The 23414-nt window shown below is 42.6% G+C and overlaps 1 protein-coding gene across 6 annotated transcripts in view; it reads left to right on the forward strand.

The window, feature by feature from the left end:
- Positions 1-23414, forward strand: part of LOC105432042 (kin of IRRE-like protein 1) — a 363147-nt gene that overhangs the window by 312821 nt on the left and 26912 nt on the right. For all 6 annotated transcript variants that reach the window (XM_089070858.1, XM_089070856.1, XM_089070855.1 and 3 more), the window contains 3 exons: positions 852-1018; positions 8619-8763; positions 12444-12574. In XM_089070858.1, coding sequence (XP_088926984.1) covers positions 852-1018; positions 8619-8763; positions 12444-12574 — 443 coding nt within the window. The remainder of the gene's footprint in view (positions 1-851; positions 1019-8618; positions 8764-12443; positions 12575-23414) is intronic.

Genomic DNA, 23414 nt, shown 5'->3' on the forward strand with positions numbered 1-23414 from the left:
GTATCGTATTTACTAAATATTCATTCTTTGTGCAAAAATATTTGCCGAATAAATGTTCGTAAAATTCATCGCCCGTCCATCCGGACAATGTCGAAAATATTTGTTTAACTTACGCAATTGTTTCAATTCGCGTTGCGCGCGACCGATACGACGCGAAAATGCCGATGCCTCGTCCAGCAGAAATGAAGGTTGGCTGTAGGTCGGCAATTTATCATTTTATAACGCGAGATCCATTTCAGCGATTTGACACGGGCATAGCTAGAGCCCTCATATTTTCATCGGTTATTTTTAATTCCTTAAGGCAGAACATTGACTTTTCATTTAAAATAGAAATTGCCGATATTTTTATATTTATATTATTACAAAATTTCAAAAACGACTAAATCTCGATTCTTGACATATTGATATTTTATATTGAGATATACGTCAGAGATTTTCTAAAATATTTATTACGTAGAAAATCTTCACAAGAAAGAAGTAATCAAAATTTTATCGAATAATAAATTCCTAATAAGTCATTAGAGAAAATAAAAACGTGTTATACGTAACGTATATTAATATTAGTATATAAAAATAACTAATTTAATGTTTCACATTTTTGAAATGATGAATTAAATAAATTACTAATTATACAACATGTCAACTTGAGGATACATTAATTGGTATTTTACATTAATTATCACATATATTATATCATAAATTTTAACGTAGAGTATTTTTAAAACATTTAGCATTCATATTCAATTCGTATTTTATCGACTAGTAAAAATTGACTTGAAAATTTGTGTGTGTTCGCAGCTGTCTTATCAGCGCTTCGAAATTTATCTATTTATTTATCATTCTTTTTTTAGTGAAACCTCTAACTGTGATCATAAGAAGACCGGGTAGGAAAGGAATCGGCAACGAGTCCCTCTTAGCGGGAAAGCGATATGACATGGAGTGCGAGACCACTGGTTCAAGGCCACCCGCGGTGATAACCTGGTACAAAGGCCGGAGAAGACAGCTGAAGCACACAACGGTAAGTAAGAAAAATAAGGAGCGTAACGGCGAGTCGCGCGGATCCTCGACCCAGAAGTAGCTGCTCCTTATCCCACCCATGGTAGCTTATACCATGGGTATATCCCGTGCCTTTTGTCCCCCGGCACAAAGGCCGCTTTTTCCCCGCTTTCTTTTCCCCGCGACTCGACACGTCCATTATTGTTCCGGCACTTTCGCAAAACAAATGAAGGGCGAACAGCCGAACTCGGGCGCGACTAATCCCAGAGAGGCGCGAACTCCCCTCTCCCCCCCCCCCCCGGCCGCGATTCGTTCTCGATTAATCAGGACCTGTTTGCTAATACGTTGTTTTAACGCGCTTCGATTCGCGTGTAATTCCCATAGCGCAGGCACGGAGGCACGTAATTAACGGCTAAACTGCTTATTATCCTCCAGTCGGGTCCCCGTTAATTAATCGTCGTCGCCCCGACTCTGGGAGTTTAAAAAAGACCGGGCGCAAAGATAACGCGCGATAACGCGTCGTCAGACTCAATTTCGGTTGTTTCCAAACTTTCCAAATTTATAAAGCTTAGAAGCTTACTTTCCTCTAGGGGCTGTACTTTCTCGTAAATTCGCACAGACGCCCGTAAGGAACTCTCGTTCCGCGTTAAAAAGTCTTTCGAATCGAAAAAAATCGCACAGGTTAAAGGTTTTTATTAGTATTTTTTTGTGCACTCGGAATTTCAAGAATAATATTCCGACTTGAAATAAGCAGTATAAATAAGCAAATGGAAAAATATTCCTCGCTGAGAGCCACAAAATGCGTTATTCAGCATTCATAATGATAGCTCGGGCATCAGTAGTTTTATCCTACATGCCTGTAAGAGGATACTCGTCGGGGATTTTATCGAAGAGAAGTCTATTGTTTGAATAAGAGTCCTTCGATATGCAGAATACTTAGGGCATTCTTGTTTGCGGCAGCAACTCTGCATGGAAATTGCCACTCGTTCGCGCCAATTAGCTTCGCGTCTGTATCAGACCTGTATCAGATGATGACACTACATATTTCGACGCTTAAAAAAAATACCCGACGATGACACTACGGATAATATCGAGATATATTTCAATACGCCACGGCGCGAGATCGCACGATCTCGTGTCAATTTTCCATCGACACTTTCGAGAGTTACGTGCGCGCTTTCAAGTTTGTTAAGAATGAGACGCTGAGCGGGCGCCGATGACGGGGCGGACGTGAGAGGGGTTGCGGGGGGGTTAAAAGGTCGAAACGTCCCGGGGAACCGATAACTACATCCCCCGATAGCGAATCTTTCCCTCGGGAGAGATTCTCGCGAAAGGAGCACAGTCATAAGGCCCGGGAGGGCCGGGACAAAAAAAGAGGGGGGAGGGGGGAGACGGGAAAGCGAAAGAAAGGGATATAAAGACAGAAAGGGGAGAGAGCGACGAAGAAAGAGAGAGAGAGAGAGAGAGAGAGAGAGAGAGAGAGAGAGAGAGAGAGAGCCGGGAATAAATAAAGAACTGGTACTCTCCCCGAACGGATTGGATTCGCCGGAGTCACATCCGATTGTGATAGCGGGTTGAAAGCGAGTCGAAAGGGAGGTTGAAAGCGACGGTAGCGTGAAGGTGGTGGCTCGGCACAGCGATGGTGGCGGTGTAGTGGCGGAGATCGGTGCTTTCGAGACGCGCCGATTGAATTAAGCACAGCCACACCACCTGTCGACTCCAGATATTTTCATTGGCGGCATGCTAATTGCCAATTAAGCTATACCGATTCAGCCGATCCCGGCCCGAACATCCACTTTACATTTACGTCTCTCTTCTTCGGGCGCCGCGCCGAGGCTGCCGAACGGCGACGTCTACTCATCGCGTTTAACTAAACGAATGGCGGCGGGCGGCAAGCAAGTTGCGGAGAACACGCGAACCTGTTCCGGGCCATAAGAGAGGCATTAATCTATCGCGCACTGTTGCATGACAATGGTATCAAAATAAATTTCGTGTATTATCGTCCCATGACACGCAGTAAAAATACTTTTTCATCTGACTCTCTTTATTTATTTATTTCGACCGGATTGACGAGTCGGAAAAAGATGTCGGAAAAAATATACGTGAACGTGAATTTTTCGAACGTAATTCGCGTAATGATAAAAAAGATGTAAGATAGAGAAAGATGTAAGATAGAGAAAAATAATAGATAATAATAGAGATATTATGATGATAATAATAGAGTAATATTATTTCACTATTATGGCTAATAAATTATTACGATAACAGAAATTAAAAATGACGAGTAAAAGAAGGTTTAAATGTGAAAAACTGAAAGAAACATCAGCGTCTAGAATAGAAATAAAATGACTGATTCCAGCTGTAGGTTTCGTACTAATGTAATAATAATGTATAAAAATTAATTCTACGCCGAAATAAAAATGATAAATGAAGCGTATGTCTTTTGCATCTAAATACGATCGTACTATATTAAAAAAAGAATTGGAATTGATGCTGACATGCCTTTTTTTCCTTTCTTCGAGGGGAAAATATTGATCTTTAAGGGAGTGACATCGGAAACTCCCTCCGGCGCTGTAACTGCGAGTTGCATAATACTTGTCAAAATGTTATGATACTAAAAGCCCTTTCCGCTAGATGCGGTCGTTACAAGAGCGGACGCACGGTGCGAAAATCCGCGTCTGGACCGCCGGGAATATTCGACATTATCCGATAATGTATGTATCGTCAAGAGCACATTACTGCCTGGCTTCCTGGAGTGTCTGCTAAACTACATCCGAACGGAGCAGAGGCAAGGAGCCCGCCCCGCAGGGAATCGCCATTTATTAATCACGGACGTAATGAATGAAACGCCAAATCGATAGGAATAGGTACGTCACGTGTAATTATGAAAATTAAGTTGTCTCCATAAATCGCTGTTTTACACCGCGTGGCCCGATGCATCGATCGTCGGTACAGTTAATTAATAATTGTTGAGTAATAGTTATTAATCGCGTGCCAATTTGATGATTAAAATTAAATTCTTGTGGAATCCATATTTAATATTAGACCGCTCGGCTGTCGGTTGAATTTCCATGTCCATAAAGTTACGATATTATATATACGCTATCGATTCTATTGACATATCCTTTAGGATATGAAATGTAGTGGGATGTAGGTCAGTCCATTCATCTCAACTTACCTCATCTCACCTATATCAAAACGTAATAAAAATATCTAACATTTCATTCGAACCGCTGAAAGGTTGAGAATAATCTTGATATTTTAAAATTAAGATATCACATGTAGTTTTCATTGATTGTATAAAATTCGGATATTCTTGGAATGGAACGAGTTTGATTTAAGCAATTGTTTATGACCGAATATATCCGAACTCAAGTTGGATCAAACTGTTAAATCTGATCATGTTATTTCTTTTCCATGTTAAACTCATATTCATTATGGGATATTTTTGAGGTATTTTGATCCAAAACCATGTTATCGATATACGAATAATAATATTTGATGCACTTCTTTGATGTAATTTCTGCGCATGTAGGACGTACGTTCCAGAGTTCATCGTACTCGCGTTCAGATTCGAATGGGAGTACCTCGGTCACGTCGAACGTTCTGGAAACTTCCACTAGCCAATGCCAGGACGGCTCGAATCGTGATAGTTAGGTACGCACGGCCCCCCTGGGGGGCCCGACATTATCGATAATCCGGAATCGGAGCTGTAACTTCCGCGCGTTGGCTCGCGTATACGGCAACGCGCGGCGCACTTTAGAGTCGGCGTTGTCTCCAGCGCCGTTGACGTGCGGTCCTAATTAATTTCACGTAGTTCATTAACGAACCCCGGCCGCAATGCTTAACGACGTTTTGGCGTCTCCGCGTATCGGGAGCTCCGCAGCGTATTCCCAGAACGGGCGAAAACTCCGTTATACTCGCTGATTAGCCGTGCAAACGTTGCCACGTGCAATACGCGTATGTTTCGAGTTAGATAACAATAGATAGTAGGAAATAGTTCTAAAAACTATCACAATTGTCATTATATGTGAAAATTTGTTTTATATTCTACAAAAGAGAAAATACTACGTGTATGTGTGTGTGTGTGTGTGTGTGTGTGTGTGTGTGTGTGTGTGTGTGTGTGTGTGTGTGTGTGTGTGTGTGTGTGTGTGTGTGTGTGTGTGTGTGTGTGTGTGTTATTACATACTGTATGTAATAAATGTAATAGTCATCATGAAAAAAATGTAAAATACTATAATACTACATAAAAACTACAACAAGAAACAATAACATAATATAAAAAAAAAAAATATCAAGTAATTGATCGTAGATCAACAAGCACTTTACACGTCAATATCACGTTATATATCGTCAAAATTACCTCGATATATTTTTTATTTTTTATTTATTTTTTTTTTGCAATACATAGAAATATTTACAACCTCATGGCGATAGTTGGATCGTCAATATTTTACTTTATGGATCAATATTTTACTTAGAGATAATCCGCTCGCAGTTCTTGCACTCATCTATTATTCTATCACAAGTATTGTACCCTCGCCCCAGTTTTTCGATTATCTCCCTCTACACACTAGGCGGACAGCTCTCGCTTTTCCCTCTGTAAATGAAAAATAAGCGAAATCCCTGATCGGAATCCGTGCTGCTTAGGAAAGATTCTCGCCACGTCGGCGGAACTTGAAGCTTTTTCGAGCGTCTGAGTGCCGGCGAGGACGAATTCCCGACAGATGTTACCACGGTTGCTTACGACCCGCCCCTGCGGAACCTAATATAACCGAAATTAACCATGGTGAGCGGCGCGTCGAATCAGATTTTTCTCATCCTTTGTTTTCGCTGTTCCGCTTTCCCTTCGCCATCTTGCGCCATGGAGTTATACCGTCCGAGAACGTTCCGAAACGTTATCTTTTTCTCTGTGCGAGATTATTTTTTTTTTTTAAATTATACTTGTCCATTTCGCTCTCTCTCTCTCTCTCTCTCTCTCTCTCTCTCTCTCTCTCTCTCTCTTTCTCTCTTTTTTTGACGAATGGGAAGCGAAGAGCGCGGCATGTTGCACCCTTTAATCCCTTCGTTGCTGGCGTCCATTTTAATGGAATACACATTCAATTTTGCTAGAATTTATAATATGTATTTTCGAAAGAGGAAATAACATTTAATTCCCATGGTGCTTCATACTTTTATCTTGCCGTTATGACTCATATTATTACTCATATTGCGTACATTTATATACATATGTAATGTGAGTCATGAAACCGCAAGCTTTCTATCTCTAACTCACATTTCGCTTGCTCCTATATATAATATTCTATTTTTTAAAATATAGTCCGATATTTCTCGTCTCTTGTGACATCAATGTATCAAATTCTCATACAAGTCCTGCTGTTAAAATTTTCTTTGGCTGTCCTTATTTATAATTTTTGAAGTGTGCAAGTGAATCTACTCACAGTTTTAATATGTATATGTACTATTGATATATCACAAACACATATAAATATATAATATCAATTACAATTCAGAAAGTAAAGGGGGAACAGGATCTGTATCTTTTCCTTATCTTTTCCTTTTTGTTTTTCTTATTACGTTTCTTCCGGCACGTGCATTCCGCCAGCGACAGCGTTTGTCATGTTGCCACTCACGTCTTTAGACTTTAGATTTCTTTAAATATATCTTTATTCATGAAGTTATGTATGTAAAGAAACATAATAAAATTGTTTTTAAATATATTTTTAGGATTATATAATCTGTCAAATAAATTTTCTTATTTTGTATTTTATTCTGTGTTTTATTTATTGTATGTAATCAGAGTTTTTAAAATAGACATAACATTTCCTTATTTTTTTATTATATTTATATATTCAAGCTATTATTTACAAAAAAAAACTTGGTTTACAGATAAAAATAAAATGCAGATAGAAGTTAAAATATAAATTTATGAGAAATAAAAATAAACAGAAGTTACAGAAAAATAAATAAAAAATAAAATCAAAGAATATAACGTTTTATCAGAACTATAGCATAATTTATTTTAAAATAACAACTCAGAAAATAAAAGTAAAAGTGAATGAGCTCATACGAGCCACCGCAATAATATAAATAAAAAAAGCCAATAACGAGCAGTAGAAAATAATTCGAAAATAAAGTTCAAGTATTAAAATAAAAATATTGAAATAAAGAAATACAGAATATTATTCAGGATTATTTTTGTCATATTATTAATAAGTGCAATATAAAATATTGCAGTAAGACATGACATTGTAAAAAATAAAGATATAAAGATAAGCGACTAAAACAGAAATTAACCTAGAAATATATAAGGCAAAGGAAAGATGATACAATAATATTAGTATTTATCGACATTACCAACAGTATTACGTATTCACAGAGTTACGAAAATTGGCCTATATAATAATTGTATGATAAGCATAATGATTAAAGCGCGAAGCGACTGACAATTGGGAAGCAGGATGATGATTTCCCGTGTTGAGTTTTGTGAAATCTAACCGTTGTAAACTCGAGTAGGTTAACACAAGTAACAGAGATTCTGGAGACAAGTTTGAGTAAGAGCGAGACAACGAATTGAATGCAAATGTATGTATTCAGACTCTAACTAGAAAATTAAATATTAGCATAGGAGAATTAAACGAATGATTGTAATGATAGGTCGTAATGATCATGGCTATCTTTTTAATTATTTTTTAAAATTATCTTTTAAATTTCTATTTTCTATTCTATTCAATAATTAGAATAAATTTTTAATGATTACTCACTCTCCGAGAGTGAACAGAAAATTGACATTTAAAAAAATAGTTAAAAAAAATAATTAAAAATATAGTATGCATAATTCTATTATACATACATTGTGCGTAACGAAAAGTACACTAGAAGAATTATTTTATTACTTCTAAATTGCAGAGTGTTAACTTTATTAAAATATTATAATCCATTTATGCCGCTGATCGAAGCGCTCGTCTGTCTGGCGTACTCGCTTCCACGTCACGTCGTGCGAGATTTGAATGACTTTTCGTCGTGAGAGATTGCGAGCTACGAGAGAGATTGCGAGCTACGCGTTTTCAAGAGATCGAAGCTCGGCTCAGTCGGCACATTCCTAGTTCCTTAACAGAATATAGCAGTTGGCAAGTAGGACTTTCGACTGAGCGAAAGCGCACACTCCATACTACTAACGCGCGTGCTAATTCACTTCCGCGTCGTCTTCCTCGATGAGTTCCCATACTATACGTGCTTCGACCTCAGCCGTTTCAATTCCCCGTTATATTGGCTTGCATGGGTAAAACAAAAAGTTTTGCCAGCAGATCTTAAGAAAATGATAGAAGATATGAGACAGTAAATTAGAAAATATTCCTGGTATAACGCTGAATCCTTAATTTCCGTTTTTATTTAATAATTAAAAATAAAGCTGAAAATGTGTGAAACTTCATCGTTTAGCGTATACAATATTTCGATATAATTTATTTACTTGCGAACGCGAACGCGAACGTTATACGAACGATGTGTAGACTCACGTTGCAAGGCGCCACTGTTTCCGGACGATTTACTGTACATATCGAGGTAAATCGACGTAATAGATAAAAAAGATAATTTTACTGAAATTCCTGGATGATTTGCAGGAGGAAAGATCCGAGAATCGAACCGTCAGCACGGTGGAGTTCGAACCGGGTGTGGAGGATCATGGGAAATCTATCACCTGCCGAGCAGAGAATCCAAACGTGACCGGACTCTTCGTCGAAAAGTCCTGGAAGATCGACGTCGTATGTGAGTACACATTACATTTTTCCTTAACGTTCCAATTTCTCGTGGAACCGTAAACTCGCTCACGGCCGACAGATCGCGAAACTGATCGCGGTAAATCGAATACGACACCATGACGAATGGTACATTACGGCATTTATCGATTTCAACTCTTCCTCTCCCTCCCCCCCCTCTCTCTCTCTCTCTCTCTCTCTCTCTCTCTCTCTCTCCCCCCCCTCTCTCTCTCCTCTTTCCAACCAGGCAATTTATATCGCACGCATGTGTCGTAAAAGAGGATGAAGAAATTGGCTAAGATGACAACCGCCATCCTCGAGCTCATCTTCCTTTCGGGTCCCGAATCGATCGTTTTTACGAGCCTCTTCATTCCACGCACCGAAACGCACCTTTCCCCACTTCGTCCCCTTTCTTCCCTCCCCCATTCACGCATCATTTCCTTTTCGCATCTCACGCGCTGCTCCCTCTTTTTATCACCGCCAATAAAAAGATCTTTGCGAGATTTCCTCTAAATCAAAATTCGACGTCAATTCCGTACTGGAATCTCTCGAATCGTCATGAAAAGAATATCAAATGCGCGGAGAAAGACAGTTGTCAGTAAACAAAAACGAGGCTGATTGATGAATTAACTAATACAAAAAAAAAAAACTACGATTAAAGTTACATTTTACATCTCTGATGGGCTACTTCCGTTCGCTGACAGCCAAGTAGCTTTTCCGCCTTCGTCAGACCCTTCCTTTCATTATCCGATGCAATTTCCGTCTCCCTTTACACACAGCATGTAATTCTAGAGATTTCGATATCCTCAGTTTCTCAGATCTTCAGATTCTTTGGACTTTGAAGATATCGAATGCGTCTTTCGACTCAAGTCCGATAATTACGCTTAAAGACGCCGTTTTCCAGCACCGAATGATTTCTCTTTCTCTTCTCTCTCCATTTTTCTTTTCTCTCTCTCTCTCTCTCTCTCTCTCTCTCTCTCTCTCTCTCTCTCTCTCTCTCTCCATCGCACTTATCGCGATGGGCATAAGCACGACGTAGGAATGTTATATGTACGTCGCGCGCATAACTCACCAGATTTGCCCGTGAAATTTATCACGCAACTGCGCTCATCCGGCCTCGTAAACTTTACGTTCGACTTGTCGAGAGTTACGGCACGCTTCTCGGTGCCATGCTAAAAACGACGGGTGACAACACACAACCGGGGGAGGATTATGAGAGAGGTGGTGGACGGGGGTATCTCGTCCCGCGTCCGACGGAGTCCGTTCCCGAAGTCCGAAATGAGCCGCGGTCGGAGTTATCGTTCTGGGAATCTTCAGCGCGAACGTCCACGTGTTTTTATATTCGACGGCGCCGGGAAATGATCGCATCAAGCGGTACCCGGCAAGTCCCGCGCCTCGCGCGACATCATTTTCCCCCGGCGAGATTATTATACCTTGCCCAGGCGAAATTCCACAGTCTCTCGGCTCTCGCAGTACTCGGCGCGATACAACGCTCGGACAGCGATTATAAATTTCGTACCAGTCGTAAAAGCCCGCGCACTCGTCTCTCCGATGCGTCGCGCCAGAAGAAATGGTAATGACGCTTTTATTGCCGCACTTGTCGCGCGAGCGTAAAAGCAGATTTTACACACACACACACACACACACACACACGCGCGCGCGCGCGCGCGCGCACACATGGATATACACATGGACCCTCCGGGTTCTTTAAGTCGCGGACAAACCAGCCCGCTGATGCCGCGATAAAACGGTTTAAGACGCCGGCCTTAAGTCGGCGACTCGTAATCTCAAAAGTTTTCCCGCACAAGCGTCATCCGTGTCGACGTCTTTAAATTATCGCCGGCGAAATCTTCAGCAACGCCTGTCGCCATTTAAGTAATAGCGTCCTAATGGAAACTATGATATTTACTGTAAGAAGATCGAACGAAGACTTTGAAATGGTAATCCGGAGACGGTTTTTTAAAATAAAAACTCGGAGAAATTAATCGATGCCTCGAATAAGTTTCATTATCCGAATCTAATTATTAAGCTAAATCTCATCTTCTTCAATCGACATTTTTCACGCTCGTTCTTCTCTTTGCTCTTTGAAAAGTGGGTTAGCAGTGCGCAACAAATTGAACGTATATTCATTTTAATTGTATAATACGAATAATAGGAAAAAGTGCGATGTGAGGAAGACACGCGCGCCGCCTCAGATATTTTTTTTTTTTTTTCAATTTTGCATTGGCGGGCTCGTTACTTCGGCAACGATAAATTTCTCGATTCGATACGGTTTACCGTTCGTTCGTTCTCATCTGTCCGGTGGCATCCGTTGCTGAACATCCGGCAGAAATATAGCAATCGAGGAAATACATAAGGAACGAGTGTTCGCGTAACAAGAAAAACTGCAGAATACGGGAAACGGTGTCACGTCACGTATTCGATTACGATGATCATTCCTACGAAGGTACTCCCGGACTCGAAATTACACCTCGGAAAGACGGTCCAGTGTGATCGATCCCTCGGCTTGGACGTCATCACTGTCGCTAACGGTGAGGGAAGATTGAGCTTCCGGTATATTTAATCCCTTCCAATCGCCTTCTAATATTAACAGAGAGAGAGAGAGAGAGAGAGAGAGAGAGAGAGAGAGAGAGAGAGAGAGAGAGCAGACTTTGCAGTAATTTATAAAAAGAGAAAAAGATAAACTATTAAATCAACAGTTGAATCAGCAGCGGGTTAAGTTCGGAGGGGGTGACACGATCGGGCTAATTAGTACTATCTCGCGGAAATACGTGGTTTCAGAAAAAGAGAAATGGCTCGGCCTGGAGAACGGGAAATACATTGCGATGAGCGATAAGGTTCCACGAAACGATACGCCGTGGAAGTAAACTACGGCGGGGAGGGGAGAGGGGGTGGTCTGAGGTATGATTAAACTAATGCGCGCGGTAAATGTCAGATACGACGAGCAAATAAAAGACTTCTAGAGAGCTATCCGTAGCTGTGAGCCGCGGGGAAACGTCTACGAGCTACCATGGGAACGGCGCGAGATATTATTGAGAGTCTCACGGGCTAGGAAAAATATCGGAGCTAATGGAGGGAGAGGTTGAAGATTATATGCCTCGCGGACGTAGCTTCGTCGTCGGAAATCGAGATACGCGCGTCTCGGGTCCAGTAATGAAAACAGCGATTACGATGCTTTTATCATAGTATTTATTATATATATAATATTTTTATAGACGAAAAGATGACTGAATGAGTGAAGTTTATAATACCAGAGTCCATCCCCCTTTTTATCTCATTTTTTTGTTGTAATACTATTCTTATTATCCACACGTTATGTGAATGAAGACGAAGAGACTGATATATAGCAGGTTATATATGTGACCGTGCATGGGCCTATTCAGCGAAAGGAGGTTTGGGAGGATCAAAACCTCCCCCCGAAATTAAAAGAAAAAGTTAAAAGTTATGATTTATAAAACCTAATATTTTTCTCATTTAAAAGCAGGAACGAGGAAATATTCTAAACTTAAGAATATTGAAAAAAAGCAAATCATTAACGCAAGAAATTGCTGTTTGTATTAAGAATTAATAAAAACTCTCTTCGAAAAAGAAAATTCTGGATACGCCCATGTAACTGTGAAATAATGCATGTATATCCTTGTTGTTAATGTATATGATATAGAGAGAGATTTTAATATTTTATTCTTGCAGATCCGCCGATAGTATCGTTAAACCTCGGATCGACTTTAAGCCCAGAGGACATTAAAGAAGGGGATGACGTGTACTTTGAGTGCCACATTAGAGCCAACCCTCCATGGTCCAAGCTCGTCTGGATACACGACGTAAGAATTCTTAAATATATCCTCGTATACTGCTTTTTTATGATATCGCGGTGGTTCCGAAAATGCGCACGTATACGACACCACGTAAATTTTACGTGGTACCTGCATATAGGAAAGACTTTTATGGAGGGCTTCCTTTCGATACGTCGAAGCGTGACGCTCTCATCTCGCTCCGCACATCGAACACTGAGCAAACTTTAAATCCTTTATTTGCATAATATATAAGCTATATTGACGCGAGGCGAAGCCTCCGACACGACGTTACGTTGATACAGACCTAGTTTCGTGAACGAGAATCTCTGTCATAAATTTTATCTATATCGTCAAAATTAGCGGCAAACATACGATACAGACAATTTTACGTACAAGAGGTCGACGTTTGAATGTTATATTTTCCCTCAGTAATTTATTTCTGCATTCTCGAAAACGTGGCGGCAGTCTCTAATTCCTCTGACAAACACGCGCGTACTTTTGCGATCGGAATTATAAATTTTAAACGGTATCGTTTCTAAAGCCACGTCGTATCGAGCCGAGATTGAACTCGGTGCATGATTCCCCCGTCATCCGTGACGTCGTCGCGTCTCGGGAAATAAAAGGCGCGCAACGAGCATAAAACGGGTATCGAAGCATAACCAACGTTAGTCGGTCCCAAGCTCATGCGGGATGCAGTTGCCTCGGGAGACCACCCGCCTGCTTATTCTAGGCAGCGCCACTAGAATTTCGAAACGGCAGCCGCCGCCGCCGTTGCGCATTGTGTATATACTCACCGGCGCGGCAATTGCAGAGACGGAAGTTAAAGGAAACGCTCCCAAGGCGTGCTCGGGACTATCAGCGACAAACTTTGGCCTTGTGTATCGGTGGAAGCCGCGCGAAGCGCACCTCCTGAATTCTAATCGGCCCGATCACCCGGGGCTGCGGCCCCGGAATCACGGCACGCGAATGGCCGTGACGTCACTCGATAATCACCGCAAGTCTACTAACGACACGCGCGGAGACACCGAGCCGCGAGCAACACTCGCGAAATGTAACCGCGCACGTAACCCGGGTTTACGTTACAATAAAGTTCAATCCGCGTAATGTAGTTCGAGTTATGAAATCGGGCGGAGAACGAAACGGCTGCGCGTTAATTTCCAAGCGTCGAGGTTCCCCGATAACTTCTTATCTAACTCGCTCTACTCCTCTCTCTCGATAGGAATCTTTCTGTCGTTCGAACGGCTGCGCAAACTTTATGAGACTTATATTATTCCATTGCATGTTTACGACAAACGGAAGTTTGATCAAACTCAATTCGCAGGGTATACACGATTATAAATGATCGCGCGATACTTTTCTCGAACTTCCCCCCACCCCTCTGATAACTTTCGCAGCGCCGTTGTATGTAATATAATACAGTAAAAAGGCAGCTTGAGGAATATCTTTCAATCACTCAATTCCATAAACTTTATAACTAATAACTAATCTTATATACAGTCAATCCAGGTCATTCTTATTCCTGTCGCAATTTCTTTGTATAATTTTATAATCTCTTTCTTGCTTATATTTTCTTGCAAAAATATTTAAAGGAGTGTTGAACGAACATTTTTTTTTTTAACTCATAAGTTCATAATTTTGTTTACAATTTTAAACAGAAGATCCGTTCATGAGCTCCTAAAGCGCGCGCGGGTGCGTGGTGCACCCTTCTCCCTTCAGCCCTTGGATCTTAATGCATTAATCCAACGGCCATAACACCTGGCGGAAGATTGCGGTGCACACGTATATATGCCATAATTATATTACCATCGGTTACGCTAGCCAGGAATCCCGCAGGTGCGCGCGGCGCGATGCATTAGCTTTCCTCCCCGGTCTTTTCCGGGATCAGGTCAGGGGCCTCATATCCCTCCCGTGTTCCGTCGCTCACTTTAACCCGGCTCATCCTCTTCGCCTACCCCTTTCCCTTTCCTCGTCCCCGCCCTCTTTTCGTTTCGTCACACGGCGACCTTTCGCCGGATATACGTCGCGAAGGGTTGCGGAAAAGGGGTTAACGGTGGGCGGCGAGCAGCTGCTACCGCGTAAGAGATTTCCCTCAAAATTGCATCTTAAAAATATGATCCGACTTCATTCCGGAGGGAGAGAGCGCCCGACTATCGCACCGCGACTATGTCACCCCTTCTGCTTTTCCATATCTCTCTCTCTCTCTCTCTCTCTCTCTCTCTCTCTCTCTCTCTCCTCGCTCTCGCTCTCGCTTTCGCTCTTTCACCTCCTACCGCGTTTTTCGCCCGCGAGCTCCCTTCAGGATCATCTTCTAGTCTTGCGATCCGCGTTCTCACCCTCTAGCCGAGCTCCTCCTAGTCTTTGTATGTGCCCTCGAACGTGGGGATGGATTATCCGACCGCACCAGATTCGCGCCATTATCGTAAAACCGGCTCTTAAAACTAACTATCCACGAGCACACACGCCGGCGATCGGACTTCCCGGTGATCATCGAAGTCCCGAAAGTAACGGAAGTCGGATATCGAGCGCTCTTCCTCCGAGAGGCGTTCGTACGTTCAAGTGGAGATGAGCGCCGTAGACGATCTCTTCGCTCAATACGTTTTTCTCTTCGAACGATTATTTTTGAAACGACGCTGACGTATCCCCACCTGCTTTCTTCCAAATTGATAATCTCCCTCACGACTGACATAATACTGCGTAATAATAATGTACCGTCGCGAGACACGTCAAGTGCCGTAACTAGGGAAATAATCAACTTGTAGGGTGCCTTATTTCCACATTAATTGCTTTTCGAGTCCCGAATGCGCTTAAGTGTCATTGAGGGTGGATTTTCACGCTCGCGCTTGGTAAACCAGAAACCTTTCATTCATTTCGGCGGGGCCGATCCCTTTTATTCATCCGGAAAGGTTTGCCTAAGAATTACAAGGGCCGTTGGCACGTTCTATCTGCCAATCAATCCCGAGCTAGCAATTCGGGCAATAGGGATCCGGAGTCTTAGAAAAGCGTTTCGGGCAGCAGTAACCTTTTGAGTGGCATCGTAAAGAGGGAGAAAGAATCATGAACGATCGGAGGGCGAGCGAAGGAGGCGGGTGGAGGAGGAGAGAGAGAGGGGGGACACGGGAGGGAGAGGAAATGACGCACGAGCGAGAGGGATTGAAAGAAACCGGAAGGTGGAAGAGAAACGGGAATAACAGGGCTAGGGAAGGGAAGAAGGGAATAAGGCGAAAAGAAGGAAGAAATCGAGAAGGTGAAGAAAGAAATGTGAGGTAGCCGACATAATGGAGTGCAGTGATTAAGTTGGTTCTATCATTCACGGGGACAATAGAAAAGTTCTGTACCTACCTACAGCATCGACGAGCCAATCGGCCGGCTGCCAGTTTAGACGAGGAGAGAGCCTGAAAGGATTTCCTTCAACTCTTCATCTTTTCTCGCAAAGTGGATTGACCGAGCGTCTCATTGACTGCCGGAAAGATCCCATTAATACCGTTGTCCTGGACACGCGGAAAGATCGAGAATTTATCTCGAGCCTCGCTCTCCGTACCTATGTACACCTTCCCTTTCCATTAAGAGACAATCCGAATCTATTTTACATTAAGAAAAGACTGCGAGAGTTGCGAGTACGTCGCGCAGCCTTTCTCGAAAAGTCATTTCATCGGTCGTGTGAGAGTGCGCTTTAAATTAAAAAAAATCACGCTTTTTAAAAATAAAACGATGATCCTGCGTCTCGAATTACAGCGAGTCGATTTCATCAGCGCCAACCAGACCGGACGATATCGATCAAACTTGAAATTCCGTCTCGTCGCTGTATGATGCGCTCGTATCGGCGGTCGTATGGGCTTTTGTACATACACCGATTGGATTGCACCAGCGCGCGCCAAGGATAACGGGCTTCCGCCCTGCGGAATCGACCGCTAGTGCATTTCCCTCTCACGCGAGATTCGGCCTGACGAGTTCGGATCTTAATGTGGCACGGGGCGTGAGAGCGCGAATCGAAAAGCGCGCGCATGTGTGCGTATATGTGTGTGTGTGTATGGGGGGAGATGTTGTGTGTGTGTGTGGGGGGGGCGCGCGCGCGCGCGCGCGCGCGCGCGCGTGTGTGTGTGTGTGTGTGTGTGTGTGTGTGTGTGTGTGTGTGTGTGTGTGTGTGGAGCGTGTGTGTACGTGAGTTTTCAAGAAAGTGGATGTCGAGAATTCGGCGGGCCGTACATCAATCAATTTCACTACCATCGCGATCAAAGCGTGTGTCGAAGGTTCCCGCTAAGGGCGACTCCCCGGGACTCCGAGCGGGGGATAAGGGGGATAAGGGGAAGGGAAGAGGAAAGGAGATGGAAGTACGGATTCATTCCGTATGATTTCGATCTCGCAATTTTTCGTTTAGGAGATAAGAGAGGCGGCGCGGAATCAGAAGCGATAGCCGATCGCGTAGTCACCTACAGTCTTCGCCTGGCATTCCTAAAAAGAGCCCCCGATAGTCGGCAACTTTCGAACAGCTGTTCGGAACTACTTCCACGCCGTATCTTCGACATTACGCCGAATACACCGACCAAAATCCTGGACGCTATTGATCCCGGCTGATTCTAATGGCTCAGTACAACCATCTATCGCAGTTGCCAAACTTCCCCGGAGAACGCCAAAAACATTTACGCTCAAATCTTACATACATAAAGTATGTTTGTGTATATCTCTAGGATGGGGCATTGACGTATGCTATTTCAAAATATTAATAGCTCTTATAGTTTGGGATGTAGACAAGCATATTTACAAGCATATTTAGATATTCTTGTATTATTCCCTGCTGGCTATAAAATGCTGAGATTTATTTGAAATATTTTACAACATAAAACCAAAGAATCTATAGTTAGCCTTCAATAATATAAATTTAAAAAAAATGCTTTTTAACATTTTTGAAAAGATACTTATAATGCATAATAGTTATTTTTTTGCCAAAAAAGTCTGTGTTACTTTAATTTTATATATTTTATATATACCATTGTTCTCAACTATGAAACTTATTGCATCTTCATTTCGAGATATATTTAAAAAATAAATATTATTTTTGTTATTATTATATGAGCACATGTAATTAAAATTTAACACATAAAATTACATCATTTAGGAAACACAAAGATGATTTTATCTATTGTCTGTTGTCTACATATTCTATACATTTTCTCTTTTTATTTTAATATTTACTTTAAATGTGTATTAGTTTAAAATTTTGTATGCCAGTCTAAGGCTTAATCGCGATAATTCTCAATTCTCGAACCTCGTATTTCGATAGAATGTTGGAAAGAACGTTTGGATGAAGGGACCATAACCGTTCTGCGCGGAAAATATTTCGCGGAAAGCTAGTCAAAAACAGTACGATCCGCGCAACACCGTAATTGATCGACTCGGCACCACTCGTTTCCATCGTAATAAAATCGACAACACACTGCAACGCACTGCGAATATTCGATAACGGCGCATCTCCGCATGATCCCGCGTGTGCAATCGGGATTGCGCCACTGTTAAAACCAAAATACAAATAACTAGTATCGGATCCCGACGCACACATGTGACATGTTCACGATTGTGCATTATGATGTATTCACGAGTTACTCGGCTGTATTGCAAACGGTGATTGAGGGAACGGCCGCTTGCGAGCGGATGAGGAAGGACCGAAACAGGCTGCGACTGTCTTATGAGAATAAGCGGAATAAGGCAAGGCAAAAAGGAATAGGAAGGAAGGAAGGAAGGAAGGAAGGAAGGAAGGAAGGAAGGAAGGAAGGAAGGAAGGAAGGAAGGAAGGAAGGAAGGAAGGAAGGAAGGAAGGAAGGAAGGAAGGAAGGAAGGAAGGAAGGAAGGAAGGAAGGAAGGAAGGAAGGAAGGAAGGAAGGAAGGAAGGAAGGAAGGAAGGAAGGAAGGAAGGAAGGAAGGAAGGAAGGAAGGAAGGAAGGAAGGAAGGAAGGAAGGAAGGAAGGAAGGAAGGAAGGAAGGAAGGAAGGAAGGAAGGAAGGAAGGAAGGAAGGAAGGAAGGAAGGAAGGAAGGAAGGAAGGAAGGAAGGAAGGAAGGAAGGAAGGAAGGAAGGAAGGAAGGAAGGAAGGAAGGAAGGAAGGAAGGAAGGAAGGAAGGAAGGAAGGAAGGAAGGAAGGAAGGAAGGAAGGAAGGAAGGAAGGAAGGAAGGAAGGAAGGAAGGAAGGAAGGAAGGAAGGAAGGAAGGAAGGAAGGAAGGAAGGAAGGAAGGAAGGAAGGAAGGAAGGAAGGAAGGAAGGAAGGAAGGAAGGAAGGAAGGAAGGAAGGAAGGAAGGAAGGAAGGAAGGAAGGAAGGAAGGAAGGAAGGAAGGAAGGAAGGAAGGAAGGAAGGAAGGAAGGAAGGAAGGAAGGAAGGAAGGAAGGAAGGAAGGAAGGAAGGAAGGAAGAAAAAAGCGGAGAATGGAAGGAAGTATGGCTGCGGCTTGTTGGCAATTTTTCAAAGAATCAGTGCGCCGTCTGACCGGAATGAACGATCTCCTCTCTCATCCTGCAGAAGTCCTTTCTTTTTCCTCAAACTTGTTCCTTTTCCGTCTAACCATATGAAAGAAAGAGAAGAAAGGAAAGAGACAGAGAGAAAAGCTGCGAGGATCACGCGACCACACAGGATCTTTCTGTGATGGGAGATGGTTGCTGTGTCCAGAACCAAGCGAGCATTCCTATACGAGAAGGAGGGAGAGGGGAGGGGCTGTCCTCGTTCGAAGGGCGCGAAGAAGAAATTCGATAGAAATTCGATCCGAGAAGCGATGCCAAAACGAAATTGGACGGGCCGTCCGGGTGTGGGATGGTCCCAAGATTTCGTGGACCAACGAGGGGAGACGTCTCCTAGATGCATTCCTAGAAATCGAATGTCGTGGATGGAATGTTTATCGATTGCTGCGAGAGCGTCTATGAACCGGAAAGGGACGGTTTCTGGATAAGTAACGCGATCACCGTTTTGGCCGCACCGTTCTGGCCGTTCAGGGACTGAAATAATTTCGAATTGGCGCGCAATTACGACCAATTGATCCCGTTTAACGCACCAGTATCGCTACAATGTCTTTTATAAGGAATTGTCGGAAGGAAGGTATCAAAGACACGGAGATAGATAACATTAGCCGTTAGCGAGTAGCAATTCTCTTAGGCCGATACAATTAAGTTTGTCGATAGGTGGGGTGTCAGCTGTCTGCTCTCGGAGAATGGACACAATGGGGAAGTTAGTTGATCCTCATTTACGGAGCAAACCCTATGAAATCTAATTATCGGAAGCGTAATGCTCTCTCAGCTTCTAGTTTTGGAACTGACTAATCAAAGGGCCTTGTTGCGTTCGCCGCAGCGCCATAATGAAATTAAATTAATAAACGTTGAGCCAAAATGTGCCGCGTGATTGGATGAGGTATGCGATTTTCTTGTGGAAAATTTGATACTACCATACTGTGTTCGATAAAAGAATCCATAAAATCCGACGTATGAATCTTTCCGAACTACGTCGAGTGATCTTGCCACTTGAAGATTTTTGGAATATATTAATCCGCGAGTTCTTTCCACGAGAACTTTAGCCCTCGACTTCCGCGATATCAGTCCAAGTTTTGCAATTTTCCGCTTATTTGCCTTCGGTTTTAACTCTACTATTGTACTATCGGGCGAGTACAAATACGCGAATGATCGCAAACTACTTCGGAATCAGGACGAAATTACTGGCGCGAATCTACTTACGCGGACAAATATAAGTACACCAGGTGGAGGAGTAGATTGGATAAGTAGAAGGAGGCGCAGGACGGATGGTGGCTCTTCGTGGAATGGCTCGGTCGCAAGAAAAGATAAACGAAAGTCAGGAGCTGACTACACAGGACGATATCGTGCTATTCTCGTCGGGACGACGACGGGGAGAAACGCGGACGGGGAAAACGACGAAAGAACGGAATCCCGGACTCGTGAGAACGGAAAGGTGGAGGCTGGGGGATTCGAGTCGCGAAAGGGAACTTTAAACTTCGCTATCTCTGCCGAAGCGGGAATACGCAACGGGACCATACGTGTAAGCCGCCACGATATCGATCTCCTTGTGTAGCGAATCTCCATCGCGGAGTGTCTCTTTGATGGTCGTTTTGACCGATAAGCCACGACGATTCTCCATCCTGACGTAAGCAACGTGAAATAAAGCGCAATCTCTCCGAACGATTTTATTTTCACGGGGATAAAAAGAAGCTCGAAAAAAATTAATGGGAGGAAATTATAGAGGTCAGTGCAATATGAATAAGCGCAGGAACGCAAATTAAAAACGAGAGTTGCGTGCATAATGTAGAATCCTTTTTAATATCTTTTTTTTTTACTCTCTTTTCGTTCGTTTTTAACGAACGAAAAGAGAGTAAAAAAAATTATAAAATTTTCAAACAGAGTAAATAATTTTTGTCTCGCACTCATCGAAGCGTGTCATTAGATTGTTATAATAGATATTAGATTGAAAAATAGGGAAAAATAGGGAAAAATATATATTTTATATACACATTTAATGAAAAGTCTTTTATCCTTTCGAAGGATAAAGGAAGATTACATATACAGGCCATTGCGACGTTACCGTAATACGATCAGGATTATTTTGTAAGATTATTGAATATAGAGTTGTAAAGGAAACACAGGGGAAAGACGTAAAGACTCTCCCTTAAAAATTCCTCCGCCGGATTTAACGAGGTATAACGTTTAACGAGTCCTTTCCGAGCTTCGTCTCTTGCCGCAAGTAAATCGAAGATAAACCTCGGGATTTAACCGGGGCTTAACCTATGCTAAGCGCGCTAAACCTTCCAGCCTAGACTCGACCACATGGATGGCTGGTTACGTAGATTACAATGCAGTTTAATTGAGTTACGTCGCTAATGGCTACAAACACCACGTTCGTCATTCTTTGGTTTTTTTTTTTGTTTTTACTATTCTCCCCTCTTTGTTGCTTTTTATTATGCTTTATTGAAAAAAATATATTTCGTACACCGTGTGAATTTAATCGAAAAAAAAAAAAAAAAAAACTCCACTGTATATCCGCGCGTTCAATTCGCATGATCACAATACGAGTGACTAAAATGCCTAAAATGCCTAATATGTTTCTGATATTTTATTTGACGCTTTATGGGGCACAGCGTTGAGAGAGGCCGAAAATGTGAAAAATTTTATCGCGCTTTTTCTAAATCGTCTCGAATTTATATTTTTCTCTTTTAAACAAATTGAAATCGTTCTTGATTAAATTCATCGATATCGACGTGATGCAGTTCAGAAAATAAGTTCCCCAATTGTGTCATCGACGTTCCGCACGTCGTTATGCACCCCTAATCGCGCAACAGGATGGATTTATCAGTTAATTGAGCACAAGTAATTAAATATTTCCGCACTATTGTCGTGAAATTGCGCAAACGAAAAATACGATGAAAGGGGAATAGAGGGAAGAAGGGAGGAGGGGAGGATTTCAACGGGGGCCGACGTCGCGACATCGCCGTGTCGAGCTACCGAGATTATAAAACAATTGAATAAATCTACTCCTTCGAGCAGCGTCCAGAAGAAAGAATCCCGAAGGGATAGACAGACAGTGTTGGAAGAAGGCATCTCTGAACTTACCTCTTCTCCTCGCCCCTCCTCGTTCCCGGTCTACACCCCCTCTACGACCCTCGCCAACTTCTCCAAGATTCAAATGGCCTCGTTTCAAATCGATTTCGAATTATCTTCGGCGGATTCTGGCGGAACGGGAGAGAAGAGGGTCCGCCGGTGTAATGGAGGAAACGGTAGTGAGGTAAGAGATATAAGAACGAAATGGCGGTGAGGGAATGATGGAAGGGAACGGTAGGGGGGGGGGTAAGGGATAGGATGAAAAACTTAAGGGACTTTTACTGGCCGAGGAAATGTTTGCCGGCGAGACAAAGACTCGCCCGACTTTGTCGTTTCTCCTCTGATTAAATAGGCAGGACCGCTTTTACGGGCAATGTACTATGGCGGGCATACGCCAACTCTGAGATATTTCTCTTATAATCTCGCTCGTGTATTGAATCCTTGCAGCGCGTTTTCAGCAAAAAAATAAAAAGATTGAAAAACAGTGAGATAAAATTTAAAAAAAAATTGCCTATTAAACACGAAAGAATGGCAAAATGACGCTATTCTACCAATCGCGAAAAAAATAACTTCTGAGAATCTTCTAAAAATTGCCTGTTGTACGCGAAAGGTGATAGGACGACGTCTGCTGTCAAATTGTAAGAAAATCACTCCCGATGATAATAAATTCGATATTGATTTTTAATAATCAACTTGGTAATTACGTTATGAACTACGGCGGTTTGCCAGCAACTAGCCTGTAAATTAGGTAGTAGACAGCGGTCGTGGAACTTTCGAAGGCCGTCTCTCGCCTGATTAAGCGGTTCGGCTTGCATTTGGCAATGGCGGCAGCGACGGCGGCGTATGCACCGACTCCAGCTACTTGTTGGCCCTGACGTGCGGCTGTTCCACTCCGCTCCGAGTTCGTTCCCGCTGCAAGTTTCAACGGAGTGCGATATTAGCACATTCGTCCCGCTTCTCATTTTGCTGCGAAAACAGGGACAAAGTAAGACATAATGGAGCATTACCCTTTCGGAGCTAATTAAAGCGGCAAATTTGTTACGGCGACATGTAACCATGCGCGGCTCTTCTCACCGACCAGTAAAACTGGTAAAATCGTATTTGTCGTGTACGTCTGCTGTCAGATAACGCGGAACGTGTTACTCCGGGCGTATCGTTAACGTAAACGATGTCGCAACAACAGTTTTCGCGACGTGTATCCTCTGATAAAAATTGGAAAACGATTTTTTTTTTTTTTTTTTTTTTTTATTAAAAATATCGAAAGGATACGTTACAGCCTTGTTTGTTTGT

Source organism: Pogonomyrmex barbatus, unplaced genomic scaffold (assembly GCF_055798465.1).
Source record: "Pogonomyrmex barbatus isolate J1 unplaced genomic scaffold, ASM5579846v1 scaffold11, whole genome shotgun sequence".
Lineage (NCBI taxonomy): Eukaryota > Metazoa > Arthropoda > Insecta > Hymenoptera > Formicidae > Pogonomyrmex > Pogonomyrmex barbatus.